The sequence below is a fragment of the Electrona antarctica genome (genome assembly GCF_951216825.1).
Source record: "Electrona antarctica genome assembly, chromosome: 8".
Lineage (NCBI taxonomy): Eukaryota > Metazoa > Chordata > Actinopteri > Myctophiformes > Myctophidae > Electrona > Electrona antarctica.
In genome coordinates this window covers 21011413-21030657 of record NC_136789.1, presented here as the reverse complement: position 1 = coordinate 21030657, position 19245 = coordinate 21011413, and the positions used below count along the sequence as shown (strand labels likewise).

The 19245-nt window shown below is 43.3% G+C and overlaps 1 protein-coding gene across 1 annotated transcript in view; it reads right to left on the bottom strand.

The window, feature by feature from the left end:
• Positions 1-1830: 1830 nt before the first annotated feature.
• rabep1 (rabaptin, RAB GTPase binding effector protein 1) overlaps positions 1831-19245 on the bottom strand; it is a 29992-nt gene continuing 12577 nt past the window's right edge. Inside the window, exons 6-18 of the mRNA XM_079507373.1 lie at positions 18075-18210; positions 17732-17910; positions 16883-16993; positions 15786-16253; positions 13841-13945; positions 13136-13252; positions 12106-12204; positions 11182-11322; positions 10725-10914; positions 8377-8432; positions 7537-7635; positions 6591-6707; positions 1831-3213 (exon numbers count right to left, since the gene is read on the bottom strand). Coding sequence (XP_079363499.1) covers positions 3112-3213; positions 6591-6707; positions 7537-7635; positions 8377-8432; positions 10725-10914; positions 11182-11322; positions 12106-12204; positions 13136-13252; positions 13841-13945; positions 15786-16253; positions 16883-16993; positions 17732-17910; positions 18075-18210 — 1920 coding nt within the window. The 3' untranslated portion in view covers positions 1831-3111. The remainder of the gene's footprint in view (positions 3214-6590; positions 6708-7536; positions 7636-8376; positions 8433-10724; positions 10915-11181; positions 11323-12105; positions 12205-13135; positions 13253-13840; positions 13946-15785; positions 16254-16882; positions 16994-17731; positions 17911-18074; positions 18211-19245) is intronic.

Sequence of the window (19245 nt, the reverse complement as noted above, 5' to 3'; positions counted from 1 at the left end):
TTGCAAACATTATGAGTAAAATTACTATGATGGACTAACCCATCATAGCAGTTTAAAAAGATGCTATCCCCAAGTCATTAATTGACACGATTTTGGACATACCCATGACTGGGAAAGGCATAATTATTGGGAACATGAACTGGAACATGAAATGTGCACTGTATTTATTTCACTCATTTCAAACTTTCTAAAATATACGCCAACATCACAGATTCCTGTAATCGATGTCATATGTCCCCAGCGAACATGACACACATGTTCTGGTCATGTCCCCCGCCTACAAGGCTATTGGACGGCTATTTTTAAACAGCTTGCCGAAGCCTGGAACACAGATCTGTGTTTGGGGTTCTACCAGATCACTAACCTATTGGGAGGGGTATAAACAGAATCTTTCTTTTATTTCTTTATTAGCAAGATGAAGGTTTTTATTGGAGTGGAAATCAACACTGACCCTTAAGCATCTGTAATATTCTGTATGGCTTAAAGACCTCATGATGTATCTAAATTTGGAGAAACGTCTATAGAGGGTATGCGCATGCATAAAGTGAATGGCAGATCAAGTGCCAAATCGAGTGACAAAGTGAATTTAATGCAATCAAATAGGAATTTTCTGTTTGGATGTATGAGCTGTCAAGGCCAGAAAGTAGTTTTTTGCCACTCAGTAGGCATTCCAGCATAACTTCCGGGTATGATGATGTCACACGCATACCCTCTATTCAATTTGAAGGGATCACCGGGAAAATCTGACCAGGTATGGGGCCCTATGATTAAACATATAACTAAATTAAAGACACTCCAGGAAACAACTACCACCAACTCGAGGCAAATTAGTTAAATGTTAAAAGGTTGTATACATACCATTCGTGCCACGAGGGAGTGCCAGGATGGATAGCACAAATTTGAAGGTTTTCAGAAAACCTGGGATAGGTTTTAGAAGGCGTTTTTAGAATCGGCCTTACATTGTATACATTTGAAAACTTGAAATGGGACATTCTGCACGAGTGCTTTTACTTTTGGTACTTTAAATACATTTAGGTGCCACTGCCAATACTTTTGTACTTTTACTCAAGTACATTATGAATTTCGGAGTATTTCTACATCGCCAGGATTGATACTTTTACTTAGGTAAATAATGCGAGTACTTTTTTCACCACTGAAAATATCACACAAAGAACATTGGTTCTGCCACATTATTAGTGGCAGAACTGGAATGAACAGACGTGACTGCCCACACCACTGCCCACGAGATCCTCAGAAATTCACTAGAAATGCAACAATGTTTTTGCTGTGTGCGCTTATTTTCGAATAGCCTGCTGCCCTTACAGACCACGTATAGATGTTTTTGTGTTTTGCAAGTATTATAGTTTAGTAAAACGGTGTATACATGACTATTCTTGCATTTGACGACTTGGACACCCTAATGTTAAATTGGTTTGCTTTAATCATTCACCAAGACTTTCACTGAATCAGTAATATAATGCACCTACTGAACAATCAGTCCTCATTGAAGTCCATTGCAGTGACAACTGTCTTATGGTTCTCCCAACAATATGATTTTATTACAATCACTAGTTAATTTTATTTTCAGTAGAATCACACACAGAGCTTTCTTTTCTTTTGTATAAGTGAGCATCTTCAGTATTCAGTCACATGGCTGTATTAATTTCTGGAATGATTCCTCCTTTAAATGGGTCTTCCCACTGAGTGCCACACGTACAAGATAGATATATTCCTGCCTTGGGATTTCCAAGATGTTCTCAAAGCAATGTAGCAAAAGATGTTTTAAGTCGGAGCTCTAAATATCAGACAAGTTTGAGCCAGCTGTCCGCATTAGAGTTTAAGAAATCTTTTGCTTTATTGAAGCAGAAGCAGAGAACAGCCATGGGAGTCAGTGTCACGTGACGTCAGTGTTGGAATTAATAAGCTACCATCATAAACTAAGCAGTATGATTACAAAAAAGACAGCCTGATTATTTAGGCTGTCCAAGGTTGGTTGGGTATTACATCACCGATTTCACTGTCTTAAAACTGATTTATACTATAGTTGCATGTTGCTGTCAGACACCAAAAATGACAGATCTACAAGCTTACAACACGTCATGCTGTAACACATTGTGAGATTGTAGATCGGCTATTGGTGGTGCATAATAAACACGCACAACCAATACAAATATACATCAGGATTTACATATGCCATGACATTGCCCTGACCTCAGTAAACGATGTCTTTAGTTTGAGTGATACCGTGCCCGGTTGAGTGTTCCAATTAGTTCATTGACAAGTCAAAAAGTTCATGAAAACAGGAGGAGAAAAACCTTTGCTAATGTTTCTCCAGTTTTCAAAAAGGTTCTAGCCCAGTAGCTATAGAGCAAGGATGAAACGCAGGACACAGTAACACAGATCGTTTAGAAATGGGACAATGCACACAACGTTCCACTTTTTCCTGGGAGAGTTATGTGCAAATCTTTCCCACGAATTTCCTTCATTTTGCCATTGCTTTGCCACAGGATGAAATGAACAAACTTGAGTTAGAAAAAGTATGAAGCAAATAACCCCCACCACACCCCGACAAGGGGACAAGATTAAGATCTGCCATCAGAACTGAAACATATACAGTACCACCGGTGGAGGAAGTCGTGTGCATGTATGCATACAAGTATGCATTCAAATGTTTGTTTACCTGGGAAGAGAGGGAGGCAGATGAAAAGTGCTTTTTTAGAAGACGACAAACTTTTTTTTTTTGGTTGAGCTAATACAGATAGTCATATCTACAGTAGAAACAAGGGACAGAGACAGACAACGGAAGGCAATGCTTCCACTCCTTCTGTCGCAGACAGTTATCTTAGTTATTTACAATTTGTCATAGTAGTAGTAGTAGTTGTAGTAGTAATAGTGTTCTTCATTATTCTATCCGTGGTGTCTCCAAGAGTCTTAAATGTACAGAAAAAGGCCTTTTTCTCCTCAAAATCGTGACTTGTCCTTTTTCCCTCCAGACGCGTCCTTCCACGGTGGTTATGGGGGAGGGCGGGGAGGCAGAGAAGGTTACTGGGACCAGTGACGAAGGATGAAGGGGAAGCAGGGCTTTACGCTGCAGTTCTCCGTCTAACGGTATCATGTGTCCGGAAGCTGATTGATGTCGGTCAAGTTGGTGTCGTTGAGGATGATTTTTATCCGGTCCAAGGAGTCCGCCTGTCTAATTCGCTCCAACTGTACCTGGAGGCGCGGATGGACAGGTTATTTTTCATTAGTTTTTATTTTTATTTCGTTTGGACTTTTTAAATTTCAGTTTAAAGATCACAGGGGGGCTATGTCCGGTGGAGGTTGTCCAACATTTTAAACATAACTAGAATTCTTGGGTGCTCATTATATTGTAAAAGATAGTCTAAACTATAGAGTCTAAACTACCAACATTTTTCAAAATGTTTCAAAAATACAGAAAACGGTAGATCTACAAGCTCACACCGCTTTGCATTGCGAGGCGTTGTGAGTTTGTAAATCGGCTATTTTCAATGAGCAGTATACAGGGCTTTGTGTGTGTGGGAGAGGAAAGAGGGAGAGAGAGAAGGGGAGAGACATGCAGCAAAGGTCGTCATGAACGGGACTCAAATACGCGACACGCTGTCAGGCCAAAGCCTATATGTGGCATGCGCCTGGACCACTTGGCCAGCGGGAACAACGCCAATCCTTTTATTGGCTATGTTGTGCTCCCTTTGGCTGGGTGGAAGTGACGTGCACCCACTTGCAGCCAGTCTGTTGACATTATGTAGCTGGCTGTCCGCTAACATTAGTGCACAATCATTGTCAAGTACTATCGTGCAAATGTGAAGAGGGTGACGGATCACATTCTGTCCACCACAGTTTGCCAACTCATGAGGCCGCTGGCGGCTCGCTCGGGCACGCCTCACAAGCCCTCAAGGCTGCAGTTGTTGGCACACCTGCCTTGCTGTCAAATCATGTAAAAATCACAGCGATGGGGGCATGGTTTGCATAATGTTTGCATAGAGCATGCACACTTTGGCACACACAATTGAGATGCTTATGACATGGGTTCCCAAAGCGGGGTCCAGGGACCCCTAGGGGTCCTTGAGGGAGTTCCAAGGGGTCCCCAGCTACTGTAAATGATAGTTTGGAACCAAATGGACCCTTTTGGGTCTGTAACTCTGAGTGTACAAATGTACACTCTCAGAGTTAAATTAACATTTTTACAATATAAATTGGAGGTCCCAGAGATATAAATGCCATTAAATGGGGGTCCGTAGACTAATCCATGTCAAACTGGGTGTCCTTGAAATTAAACAGGTTGAGAATCACTGCTAGAGCCATAAGAATCTTCTTATTACGGACCTAATACATACAATTTGGGGGGTCCTTGACATGAAAAAGTTTGGGAACCACTGCCCTAGAGTAGATAGATACCCTCACAAAATACATGCAGTAATAACCTGGTCTCTATACTGCCTCCCTTTGTCAACCGGGGCTCATGATGGTAAAGGAACTGGTTGGAATAACGTGTTAATAACACGAGCTACGGCTACGTCCTGTCGGGGAATCTCCCCCTGTCAGGTGATAAGAAGCGGCCTGCTCACTCCTCATGCATTGAAGGAAGCAGGAGCTCAGTTCGCCATAAGCAGTGAGTGCATTCTCCGGCAGCGGCAGCAGCCACGGCGACGCCGCCAATTGCCGACAACAGCCGTGGCAGTGTTTCCTATGCCGTGGCAGTGTTTCCTCTGCCACCGGCAAAGCCTCCTAATCCACCACAGACCGGCGGATGCCGGCACCTGCCACTTGCCACCGGCACATGCCGGCACCTGCCCCGGCACATGCCGGCACATATGCCGGCACAGGCCACCACCCGCCGGCGCCCCGCCGGCGCCTTGCCGCGCCTTGCCGGCGCCTTCCGGCACCTGCCGGCACCCGCCGGCACTTGCCGGCGCTTGCCGGCCCCCCGCCGGCAGCCTGCCGGCGCCTTCCGGCACCTGCCGCCGCCTTCCGGCACCTGCCGGCACCTGCCGGCGCCTTCCGGCACCCGCCGGCACATGCCGGCGCCTTCCGGCACCCGCCGGCACCCGCCGGCGCCTTCCGGCACCTGCCGGCAACTGCCGGCACCTGCCGGCAACTGCCGGCAGTTGCCGGCAGTACAAGATACACCTGCCGGCAACTGCCGGAACCAACTGGCGGCAGGTGCCGGCAACTGCCACCGGCAAAGCCTCCTCCGGGTTGGGGGTTAGGGTTAGGGGTTGGGGGTTAGGGTTGGGGGTTAGGGTTAGGGGTTGGGGGTTAGGGTTAGGGGTTAGGGTTAGGGGTTAGGGGTTGGGGGTTAGGGTAGGGGTTGGGGGTTAGGGTTAGGGGTTAGGGTTGGGGGTTAGGGTTAGGTGCCGGCATGTGCCGGCATATGCTGGCATGTGCCGGCAGGTGCCGGAAGGCGTCGGCAGGTGCCGGCAAGTGCCGGAAGTGCCGGCAAGTGCCGGCAGGCGCCGGCAAGTGCCGGCAGGCGCCGGCAAGTGCCGGCAGGCGCCGGCAAGTGCCGGCAAGTGCCGGCAAGTGCCGGCAGGCGCCGGCAAGTGCCGGCAGGCGCCGGCAAGTGCCGGAAGGCGCCGGCAAGTGCCGGCAGGCGCCGGAAGGCGCCGGCAAGTGCCGGCAGGCGCCGGCAAGTGCCGGCAGGCGCCGGCAAGTGCCGGAAGGCGCCGGCAAGTGCCGGAAGGCGCCGGCAAGTGCCGGCAGGTGCCGGCAAGTTATTTAGAAAATAAATAATAACTACCCTGGATCCACGGACACACATCTTTTCCCCCATTTCCTAAAAAATAACCGGTTTCCGACCAATCAAACAAATCTATGGGAAAATTAAGCAGAACAGAAGACACAGGTATACACCGAGCAATTTCTGACCACTAGAGAGCAGCAAATAGTAACTTAATTGTTTTAACTGGCTATATTAGGCCTGTAAAAAATACAAAACATGCCTCCACTTTGAGTATGGTAAGCATAAAGGACAACTTCAGCCATTTTCAACCTATTTTCATATACAGTAATCGGTCTGTGTCTCAGAGGAGGGCTTTGGACAGTTCAGAAACCTGCCTACCAGTGACATCATCGAAGGGGAATCCAAGCTAATAGAGATTCACGTTGGGCAAGACCTACACTGTGTAGACGCTATCATTTTTTGGGGCGGAAGTTGCGGGATTTTGGCGGAAGTACCGCTCAAGGAAATTACGTTGATGCTTTACAAATCAGTTTACATTCTCCATGAATGAAACAAGTTTTGTGATTGGTCGGAAAAATATCCTATCCGGGGGAAATATAGCTGACCGATGTTCCGGGACTGTTTCAGTTCAAAATATTTGGGAAACTCCAGAAGGGGTTAAATGAATAACTTTCAACTTCCAGTGGTTTGTTGTGGGATTAAGTAATGTTTCAACTGGTTTCTTTAACTCTTTGTGATTTACTGTGATTGTTTTGTGATGTATTTTGTAATTGATTGTTTTGATTGATGAGGAGTCATGAGACATGACTGCCTGGCCCTGTATTGCCTTAATGATTGTTTTTTAGAACCACTGTTTTAGTTTATGGCCAAAGACCTGCTTAGTGCTTACCTGCAGAGTCTGAGAAAGCTTGACAAAGTCCTTCTGCACCTGTTCACTGACGTCTAACTCTGTCTGCAGCCGCTGGGCTTTGTCCTTCTCATCCAACGCTTGGCTCTCGAGCGCACTCTGGATCCAGGCACAGACACACAGATGGAGAGACAAGCAACATGAACACACACAAACGGAATTTGGGAGGATGGCTTTTAGTTTAGTTTTTAAGGACATTAAACTGGAGCATTTCATCCCTTTGGGGGATTTTAAAATTTCAGTACAGACTGAAACTGAGGTCTGATGCTGTTTTACTTGAGTTAGTATTATTGTATTTTTTCTGCGTTTTATTGTATGTTATGTTGAAATCCCTGCTTCATTGCTTTCTTGGCCAGGGCTCCCTTGTAAAAGAGATGACCTAATAAAAGAGACACGGACGAACGGTAGGGCGCGCACACACGTGCACACACACACACACACACACACACACACACCAAGTAATAATGACAGATGGGTGACAGTGCAAGGGGGAACCAAGTGATGGTAGTGTGTCTTGAAACTTGAAATCAATCTCTCCAGTTCTAAGTAGATACAGTAATGAATGATATATAACGTTCAACAGGCATAAAGAAAAAAAAGTCTGATTTGAGTTAATAATGCAATATGAAACCTGGCTGTACGCAGTTGAATTGCATTCAAAAGCGACAACCTAGAACTTATTTTAAGTTCTCCCCTGCCCGCCTCCTCCTCCCCTCCCCAGTAGAACGCAGTGGAGAACACCGACGTCACCAAATTTGGAGCGACGCCCCTCTGCACTGTTATTGGTGCGTGACTTTTCCTGCTGGGCTCGCCCAGGATTTTTTTTTTCCCTTAAAACAAAGCGCCTGCGGGCCCCGAGACTACATGTATAGAAAATGGGACGCGACAGAGACATATTAGGGTCGTAGCTACGTGTACAAGCGCTGACCTTGGTAGTGGTGAGATCCCTGAGCCGTTGATCCAGACTAGTCCTGCCAGCCTCCAGACTTTTCAGTGCTACAGTCCTCTCTGCCAGGCTGCTCGCCAACTGGAAAGCAAAACACCATCAAAGCTTAGAACACGCCATTACACAGGCTTCTATTTCATTTGTAACAAAACAACAGAGTGGGTGGACATTTTCTTAACCACTTACGCCCTATAATATACTTTATTGTACCACAACAGCATGTCATATCGATCATTCATCATGACAACGTGGGACCATTCCGTGTTGTAGACGGATGAGTGGATTTGCAATTTTGCACAGCTCCTGTATCCCGTTTGAGTCACAAAGTCACATTGTCCCCCAGACGGTGTGCAATGAGGCTTCTAAACCTCCACCACAGGCTTTTCATCCTCTCTACGGCAGAGACTATGCAAAACATGTTCCATGCAGGCTTCAAGCCCCATTCTCTAGTCTACACCGCTGACTTTGAAACTTTATGTGCCCACGGCAAACCAGAGTCAGAATCTCTCAAGGTACACCTGTATTCATAGCAAAATGGCCTATAATGCCGAGTGTAGAAATGGAACCAAATGAACAATGAAGGGTCCAATTTGGTTCCATTTTGTACACTAAATTTACACTAAGTTTGTATTGTATTTGTATTGTGTATTAGCTGAGGCAAAATATTTAAAAGTGGAAAAACATGTTTCTCTGATGCCTCCTAAAGAATTTAAAGCTTGAATAAATAAAAAAGTAAAGAACTGTGAGATGGAATCGTTGTGTGAGGTAATGCAGTGTAATATCATGATATTACCCTACGTAATATAAATAAAGTGTAAATACCTGTTCCTTCTCTGTCTTTACTCGTTCTAATTCTGTCTTCAGACTGGAGAACGACGCTGTGGGAATTAAGCATCATGACAACTGGTTACCACTCACACACACACGCTCTCTATTCATGCACTGCAGACTCCTGTGAAAACTGTGTTGATTTACGAACAACATATCAAAACTGTGCCATATGGGCGGGGGGGGGGGGGGGGGGGGGGGTTAAGTGGGCAGAAAGAAGTTGCTTTGCTCATATCAATAGGGTGTGATTCTGTGAGTGAGGGGGAGAAAGAGAAAGATAGACACTAGACAGATGGAAGAATATAAACATAAAGAGAAGGGGAAGTCAATCTACATGTCAAACCCCAAAAGCTATTAAGACTAAAACAGACTGAGCCATCGAGTGACTGAGCCATCGAGTGTTAATAAAGTAGAAATTCAAACATACGCCACGCCAGGACTACGTTCACACTAAGCAACATAGACAGTACTGTGCAAAAGCGCTTTGAGCTATAGGGTGCAAAATCCTGTGACACCACACACACATGCTATTGCATAAAAGCACCTAAACACAAAGCAGCTTTGAGTAAAGTTTCAAACTATCAAAAGGGTTGGTCAAATCACGCAATCCGACAGATGTGGTATAATAACCACAAGACGTAGCTACTAACTGTAGTGACAATATGGTGACATTTTGTTTTTTCCTTTTTTTGTACTTTTCTTTGTTGTCTTTTCATCAATAAAAATTAAGTGAAAAAAAAAATCCACAACAGATTTTAAGATCAACTGTGATCTTTGGGGGGGTTAAGTATGGAGGAGATGATAGAGCAATATCTCTTGACTTAAAAAGTCCTCATTAAAAGGTGCAGAGAAATTGACGGTGGTTTAATTGGTAGAGAGCAGTTATACTGAGGACACTGATCGATGAATGAACTAAAGTAGTGAATGCATGAATGGTAAATTAATAAAAGATGTGGTTTACATCTTCAAACAGAATCAAATGAGTGGTAAATTAAGTTTTAAAGAGAGGTGAAATTAAATAGGTTTTTCACCCTTTTAGTTTTAAAGCATTACAATCATCCACAGTCATAATGGGGACATAGGCCTACCCGGTAAATAAGTAATACATTATGTTGAAAAAGAAAAAGGAAAACATTTTTTTGTGTGTATTTCTATATCAAAAGTTGATTACTTCCTGTCAAACAAAAATAACCATCATCGGGTAATAATTAACCAATGATGCACCTGTCGATCAATCTTCCACACAGAACTAAGGGTCATTACACTAGACATTAGAATATTAGATGGACGTGATGCGTGTTGAATGTAAACAAACATGGCTGCAGCACACTTCAAACTCATTCCAAAGCTAAACAGTACACTAAAATATTTTGCTGAAAACATTTGCTGTGACAGAAAACTTGATTCAGCAATGCCTTGTTTGACATTTTGTTTTACTTTGTATATGGACCGAAATCAGTGACAGTAACAGTCTGGATATTGGAAGGTCTATAATTTAACAGTCTCAAAATACCATCTAGGATCGTCTTTAAACCTTCAGGCCGACCAACACCCCTTAGATGTGATATGGTTTCTGTCGGGTGGAAACCTTTTATTTTTTTCAGGATTGTATTACAAAGTAGGGCATTCATTAAAAAAAAAGGAGAAAAAAAAACATTTTTAAAATATAGAGATAAAAGGTTTCTGCCTACAGCAACGATACGATATAATGACTAACGGCCCTTAGATGTGACATACCATGGCCTGTTCTGAAGTAGTGCTTAATTGGGCAATGATGCTGCATAATTGTCTAAAAATATCTACCCAGTGAAACGCTGCTACTGCCTCATGTATAGGAAAAGACGACATTGAGGAGTGATCTAAGCATTTTTAGGCCTCATACGATTAGTAGGGTCTGACAGCTATTAACATACATACACACAGTGAACTTGTTGAAAAATGTGCTCCATACCTTCCAAGATGTCTGAACAACAGTTATCAATGGAGAAGAAAGAAGAATAGAAACATGGATATGAATAAAAAAAAGGAACTATCTCCAGAAAGGGTGAACATATTGATAAAGGCAATGTCACTCTGTTGAACACAGATGTGAACTGTTCAGGAAGCAGAGAACTGTTCTGGCCACCTTGAACAATAAGATTCAGGAAGATGTTCTTGTACTATGAATTAATGCTGGAAATGGATAATCTAAATAAAATTTGGGCAACAAGTAAAACATAACTGAACAGCAACACAACAAGTACAAGTACAACATAACACACTGGTCTACATCCTGGAACCCTCTGGGATGACTCATAGTTTCAGTGGAGTGAGTACACAGATGTGGTGGACAGACAACTCACCTATCTCCTCCTTACAGCCTTCTATCTCCAACTGCAGGGTGTCCTCCAGGTTCTCTTTCAGACACTGCTCTGCCTGGAGCTGCTCCTTCAGAAACAGGATCTCTGCCTTCAGCTTCTCCTCGAGGTGGTCTGCGGCCGTCCTAACCGCCACCACGTCCTCTCGAAGCTGCACCACCAACACGTGGAGGTCCTGGCGGGACAGTGCACACGTTTTGTTTTCGCTAAACTGGGCTGTCACAAAATGTTGTATTTCTAGTTTTCTACTGACAATTGGCGATAAAAGATGGATTGTTCGCTACTATATTAACCAATTAAAACCGGGAAAGCATCTGTGTCATTAAACGGGTTAAACACGTTGATTATTAGCGGAATGAAAGGCGACGCGTCAACTCTAACGAGAACACCGTGACAACAATCTAAAACGTGTGACACAGAGTCAGTAGAGCAGTTGACCTACTTGTGTGCTAGCGGGCATGTGGAAGTTCTCCTGCTGTTGGAGTTCTGTGTGCAGTCTGTGTTTGCCCTGCAGGCTGTCGTTGTCCCTCTGTAAGCGGCTCAGCTCGTCCGCTACCTGCTCCCTGGACCGCAACAGCACCGCCTAGCGTGACGAGCAACAGAGTCCAGTCATGTGTCATGGTTTGCTTCCCCCTTTTATAATTCATGGACAATGAAACCAGCCAGGCTATACCAACTGGACAGGAATTCACAGAGGGAAATTAAACGCTTTTTTGGGAGGCCCACATGCAATTGAACTGACTAGGAGTTCCCAAACTTTGTCAGCTCGAGATACCCAGAAGACAAATTTGGTGTCTACCGTGACCCAAACGTATACATTATGAATTAACCACTTAAGCCCTGTTTCAATAATAGTGAAAATAGACAATCTACAAGCTCACAACATGTTGCATCGTGCCATGTTGTGAGTTTGTAACAAACTATTTTGAATATATTTAAAAAATATATATACAGTTAGAGGAACATCCAAATGTTTTGTCAGATCACATTATTTTGAGCGGGATTTGTTTTGTTCTGGTGGAGATCAAGCCCCCAGAGCGGCTGGTCAACGTTGAAGCCGCCGAGACGTAGTGGTCAAAGTTGGAACTGCAGGTGGCCCGTGCATTTAGCACGAGGAAACCCCGTGCAGCTGGGGTTTAACATTGAGCGCTTGTTAGCACTCCCGCATTTGCCAACCAAAAGTTGGTTGGCAAATGCGGAAGTCGAGCGTTCAAAGCTCCACTGAGCAACTTCCATTGAAATGAATAGTAAGGCTGTCGCTCCCGGTCCGCTTTCTATCCTTTAGAACTCCATGGTGGAGATGTGGACAGAGACACAGGCAGACAAGAGCCTGCTGGGAGTGACTAGGTAATGTGGGACTGCTCACCATTTGTTCTTGCGTGTGTGTCTTAGCTTGACTGAAAGCCTGTTGCAGTGTGCTGAGCAGTGTCTCTGACTCCTGGACTCTCTGCATGAGGGCAGATACCTAGGAAACATCACAGAAACAACCACCTCAAAAACACAATAACAGAAAGCTCTCCAAATATGAATCAAGTAGCCAACACATGTCAAGTTATCAGTTTATTAACTGATAACTTGACAGAGGTGGAACATTCCTTGTGGCATAGCTGTGGATTTCTATAAAGCATCGAATTATGCTGCGATTTAGTACTTGTCTGACTGAATGTTGGGTTAGGCAGAGGCTTATTGAACATTTATACTTTATTAATTCACAACCTTGTCTTACTTCATTACTCGTCATTTTACTTCAAATAAACAATAACCATCAACAGTGATTAATTCTTCATACTGAAAGAAACTAACATCGAACAAAGTCCATTTTAGATTATGGAACTCTATACATACTATTAGGGTTAACAGAATTAAGTACTCTGAGGCAATAGGCAACCAATCCTGCAACCATACATACTGTACAGTGTACAGGTTGACTAAATAAGATATTCCAGTCCAGCAGACCTGGGGTCAGTAATGATAAGGCTTATATTGGTCCGATTAGAACACCATACTTTTTATTCAAGAAAATCAAGGATCAATTTGCTTATCTGATTCAGGTAGGTACGACCCGTAGCTTTGGAAATATCAGCTGCCAATGCAGGCACTCAAATAATTTACCATCCAATAGGTCATACAATCGGAATGAATCAAATTCTTACCATATGAACCTAGCTGTGTGGCAGATCTGTTTTGCCAGGCAAGGCCACAAAGACTATTGTGTAAAAAGCTAACTCTGCAATGAGCTGGGCAATGAGACTATATTGTGGCAATAAAGGGTTATTTATATAACATTGCTCAATCGTGACACTTGCCAAAAATAACTGATCTACAAGCTAAAGTGATGTGACGCATTTATGTGTGTGTGTGTGTATGTGTGTGTGTGTGTGTGTGTGTGTCCAGACCTTGGCAGTGGTTTCCTCATTGACCAACTTCACAGAGTCTTCCAACTCCTGTTTCTCAGCCATCGTTCTTTCTAACTGGTCATTGGCCTGACGCAGCATCACCTGAAGCTTTTTCACCTGGGAGAGACATTTAAAACAAGTGTTTTCATCTAGGAGAGACATTTAAAGAATGGCTAGAATGGGCACGTAGTCCAGCTTGCCTTAACACCATGCCTTAACATTTTTATGGCAGTACTTTTGAACTTTGCCTTAAGATATTGAATGCAGACATTTAACTAGTTTACCTCTTGCACCACTGCATAAAATAAAAGTGACAAGAAGTATCGGTTCTAATACACAATTTTCATTTTCTCTAAACAATCCAGGGCATTTTGACAGGCTACGGTTCAAATTCAAATTTACAGTGCAATCAAAGTTGGTCACGGTGGAACAGCTGAGTCACTGAAATCCCAACAGGCTGAAAATGTCAACCATTCCACTTACAATGCTTCTGCGCTCATGTAAAAGAAAATAGTTTTAACCCATTAAAACCCGGAAAGGGTCCGTGTGATTTTAGACTTTAGTGTTGGCTGTTCAAAAACAGCAGACATGCAAGCTCATAGCGCGAGCTAGTACATCTGCTATTTTGTTAATGTTTCGAAAAATCAAAAGGTACAACAACAACACAAGTCCCAATATAACTCTGGCTGGCGTAGAGTCAATCACCTGATCTCGCGTGTCGGCCTCCTGTCCTTGGATGACCTGCAGCTGTTTCTCATAGTTGGAGCACATGTCACAGCGGCGGCCGAGCTTCCTGCCGGCGTTCTTCACCTAGTCACATGACATGACCACTGAGGTTAATGCTTTGCAATGGACAACGTGAGCTTGTAGCAGGGATATCATGGGACGATACGAAAAATACACTCCACGATTACTGTGGCAAAAAAACAAACAATAATTGCATTTAACGATATTATTGCGATAATCAGGGTTTAAAAGTGGTACTGAATTTGCAGCTCAACAAAAGCGAATTCATCAAAAGCTGATTATTGTGAACGGTTATCGTCCCATCCATGGCTTGTAGATTGGCTATTTTCACCAATCACGACACAGGCAAGCAATTAAGTTGAACTTAGTTTTCATATAACACAGTAATAAAACATTTATACCACCTGAATCAGTTTGACTCATATAGGCCTGTGCTTCTGTTAATACACCTAGCTTAAAACACAAATATTTAAGTATGTTTTGGAGAAATAGCATTCATATTTTGTAGGCCTGGGCTCTGTAACAAACGGGAACATCAGAAAGCAAATAATCTGCTTGAAGTGGCAGGAGGAGGAGGGCACTCTCATGCTGTGGGACTGCCCTTTATTACGCCATTATTGGGAGGAGATTCGCGATCACATTGAGCGTATCTTGGTATGTAAGATCTCATTCTCCCCAAATATGTGGATTCTAGGTGATCCCAGTTCCCTTGACGACCTGACACCCTATGATGCTGAGTGGGCTCAAACAGCACTAATGCTGGGTTGTAAACTTATTATGTGTGAATGGAGGGCTCCTTCTGCCCCCTCTGTGAATGTTTGGTTTAGTCAACTTGGTCAGGTAGCAGCATTGGAAAAACTATCTTTCAAGCTTCTTAACAAAGTAGACAACTATCTGTTAAAATGGGATAAATGGGAGGCGCACACTGGAGGCACTGTCTAATTGTGAACTGAGCAGACTATTATATGAACTGTACTTGAATTTCTGAATAATATCATATATTATTTTATATATTTCTTTGTTTTGTTTTTTAATGTTTACTTTTGTGTTCTGTTTCTCTCTTTTATTCTGCTTTAGGTAGGTTTCTTTTATTGCAAACCTGTATATTATTATTGCAAATACCTGTATATTGAAAAACAACAAATATTAATCATAAAAAAGAAAGCAAATAATCTAAGGTAAGCCAGTAAGTTGAATTTTGAATACTGCTCAAGGCATGAATTTGTTTTATCACTTTCTTTGCCAACTTTCTTTTCATTTTATTATTCTGTACAGCTGGCTTAAAAAAAATACCCTTCATGCATTCAATACTTCAGGTCATTCATTTATCAGTGTCCTCAGTATAACCTCTCTACCAATTAAACCACCGTATGTAAGATATTAAACCACCGTATGTAAGATTGTTTGGCATTAAACCACTTTCTATTTCGATTTAACCTATCCAGGACAAGCCATTACAATTCTAAATATATTGTATTAGCGCTTAAATATTTATATTTCATCACTTCTCTTAAATGTGCTGCCCGGTATACAAAATGCTACTGTACAGCATAAAGTTTATTTGCACAAATAGAGCTACCAGATTTCCCATAATTTATATTTAACCTTCAATAAGGGGTATTTGTAGCGTCCTGCACAGGTCCAATTTTGACAACGCGCGCCCTGCCTGTGAATAATCAGATCCATAGACCAATCCGTCGTCACGTCACCCGTGATTATATAATAAGAGCCCAGCCCATCAAATAGGGGACCTTCCAGTTCCCAGACAGATGGCTGCTCTAACCTCCTGAGCCACTGCCATCCATAAGAATATCAACATACCAACATCTTCCACATAATATCAACATTGACCATAGACCCCTCCTATACATATTGAATCTGTTCAAGCGACTTATTAAAACACCTCTTGCTGGAGTAGGTTCCACTCGCTGTCGCTGACCAGCCGGTAGCCGCCCGGCGGCAGGTATGCGTTGTCGGGTGCGTTGGAAATGCTGGACAGCAGCGACGCCGTCTCCTCCTGTTCGGGCGTCATCGCCTTGATGGCCTTCTCCTGGTCCTTGGTGAGCAGGAAGTGGCTAGACGTCAGCTTGATGGAGCTGACCGACATCGAGTCGCTGCCGAAGCCCTCCAAGGCCCCGCAGTCTGCCCCCACAAGGGGTCCAAAGTCTGACTCGTCAAGGTGGCCGGCCGACTTGGCCTTGTAGTTGTGTCCCCCGAGGCCCTGTGGGGCCCCCAGCAAGGAGGTGGAACCCAAACTGTCTGTGGACTGAACCCGCCGCAGGCTGTCTTTGTAGGGGTCCATGGGTCCACCAGCCACCACCTCTGTGTCTAATGAGTGCATGGAGCCGTGGGCGCTGTGGTTGGCGTGGACCTGAGAGAGAAACAAGGGGCCATAGTGCTCTATAAATCAGTGATTCCCAACATTTGCCGATTTCATATGCATTAGGCCACGGAACGCCATTTGATTTGTACCTCTGGGACTCCGATCTACACTGTAAAATCCTCAGTGTTTATTTAACTCTGGGAGTGTACAAAGGGTTCATTTGGAACCTCCTAACTAACAATTATTTAGCTGGGGACCCCCTTAACAACCTAGGACCCTTGGGGGACCCAGGACACTATGTTGCAAACCAGTGCTATACATTACTAAAAAATAAAATGTTTTTAAAATTATACGGGTAAAATGAAGGAAGGCAGGTGCAAAATGCTAAAACATCCTGCAATGGTTGAGTTTACAACACTCACAGCATGCTTTCTTGAAAGATTAATATTTTGCTGATTGACTTATAACCAGCGGAAAAACTACATTCTGATGCTATTGATTAAGGCACATGCAATACCTGAGGCCACAAGTGAAGGTGTCACCTTGGCTTTCTCTGAAGACAACAATGTTACTTATGAGAATGAAGAAACAGCGTCCAGCGTAATATGATGTAAGATGTGATAAGCATACAAAGATCATTGGAGGAAGGTAGTGAAATGGCATGTCCTCCTCCGTACCTCTTCAACACTTAGCCCCAGAAATAAATCATCCAAAGGCTCAGTGTGATCTCCCCTGGAATCTTCTTCCAATTCCTTGACTTGCTCTAATCTTTCTCTCTCGTCGTCCTCCTAGAATGGGAAAAATAAAATGGTTTTGTAGTAAACCTATCAAAATAAAAGGTAGTGGGTCGCACAAACCAAGACTGCAGTTCAAATAGTTTATTTCATATTTGAACAAATACGGACAAACGTTTCGGCTATCCAGCCTGTACCAGCCACTTACAGTACGCACGTGACTGCTATTTATTCATATAGCTACAGTACATAAACACTATGTAGAATTGTATACAGTAGTACAGGATTACTGCTTCACACATTTATGGTTTATATTTATAGTATACAAATGTGATTTTATTCGTTTTTCATTACTATTGCTATTAAGCTTAAGTACAATCATTTCATTGCCTGCAATGTTTCCAAAGCTGTATTTTACATGCATATTAAAACGCACTGAAGGGAGTGACTACAATTTTATAAAGGCAGTTTTTCTTTTGAGCTTTAATATTTCTAATTCATACATTTCTTATCGTGTGTGTGTGAGAGAGAGAGAGACTAGGCGTGCATATTAAAAAAAATAAAAAAAATAGCAGATCTACAACGTGCCACATCACAGGACGTTGTAAACTTGTAGATTGTCTCTTTTCACTGTTTGCAGTATATCATTTTACAATACGGCTTAAGTGTTTAATCACATTCAAAAAGTATTTGTATTTGTTGATATATCATTTATTTTATTTGCCTCTCAATGATTTGCTTAGTCAACGGAATAATCGCCGAGTAAAAAATGGACAGTTGCAGCCCTCGTACCTGGTCTTTCCTTTTGATCTCCTCCACCTGACGGAGCTGCTCTGATGACAGGACACTCTCTATCCTCTGCATGTCTCTCATCAGCATCCGCTGGGACTCCAGGAACTGGTCGTTGGCTCGCTGCCACGTGTGTTTCAGCTGGTTGTGCTGCTGCCGTTCCAGCTCCAGCTTGTGACACACTGACCCAACAAGCACGACAGTCACGGACAATCAAAATGAGGCTAATGCGAGCACCTTTATAACTAGGAGTGGGCAAAGAAAATTGCTCCCAGACCCGGGAATCAAACCCATGAGGGTTTGAAAGCAGAAGAACCAAAAAGAATAAATAGAATGGAGCACTGACCTTCATGGAGCTCTTTCCGTAGCTTCTCTGCATCTTCTTGCAAGACAGACTTCTGGGTGTTGAGCACGGCCACGTACATCTCCAGGTCCGTACGACATGATTTCTCAGCCTCCAGAACATGGTTGAGCTCCTTCACCTACACGGGAGAAAAAGACACCGTTTGTCATTGTTTGTCCCCCCTTCCCCCCACATTGTCCCCCCTTCCCTCCACACATACTTTCACATAAACCCATTAAAACCGGGAAAGGATCTGTGTCATTTTAGATTTTAGCTAATGTATGTATATAGCAACATACATTTTTTAAAGCATTTAGAACGGTGGCTTAGAACAGTGGTTCTCAAAAAATAGCAAATCTACATGAACCCATTGTGAGTATTGATGAGTACATCTGCTATTTTTGAGTGGTGCAACCACTCCAAGGAACAGCAATGTCCGTGTTCGTTCACCTATGTGACTATGAGTAGCAGTAGGGGCAAAAGTGGCGCTGTTGTGCCAGAAACAGAGAGAGAGAGAGATAGTGCTGCACTGTTGCCTGTTAATGAGAGACAGAGGCAGAGAGAGAGGGGGGGGGGGGGGTTGCATCACTCAGTTCACACGGGTGTGATTTTTTAAACATTTTGGAAAAAATCTTGAAAGTGTTTGAAAAATGTTGAATTTTTCATTCTTCTTCATTCTGGCACAAAATATTTTCAAATGGGCGTCCACAGCCAAATACACATCACTTAGAAGGTTTGAGAACTACTGATTTAGAAGACATTTTGTAGAATCTACTGATGGTAAACAACATGCAACCTTATGATGCCATGCTATGTATGCACCAACATGAAAGATGAAAGCACATCTAAACCCAAACCCATGTTTGATGGATGTACAGTATAAATGCTGCAAACACGTACAGCACAGTAAACAGCAACAACTACGACCATAAACCGCAGCAGTTCTTTCTACATTACAGAAATTACCTGCTGTTAATTTATTCTAAATCTGAGACGGGACAGTTGGGAGGTGAACACCTCTAGTGATATGCTTTACACACTAGTTGACTTACAGAACAAAGAAAGGAGTGCACACCAGCATGTGTCCATGTTGAACAGATCAAAGTCAACAAGCATAAAATAGTAGCACAACCCGTTGCCACAATGCAAAGTGAGCTTTAATCAAATACAAAAC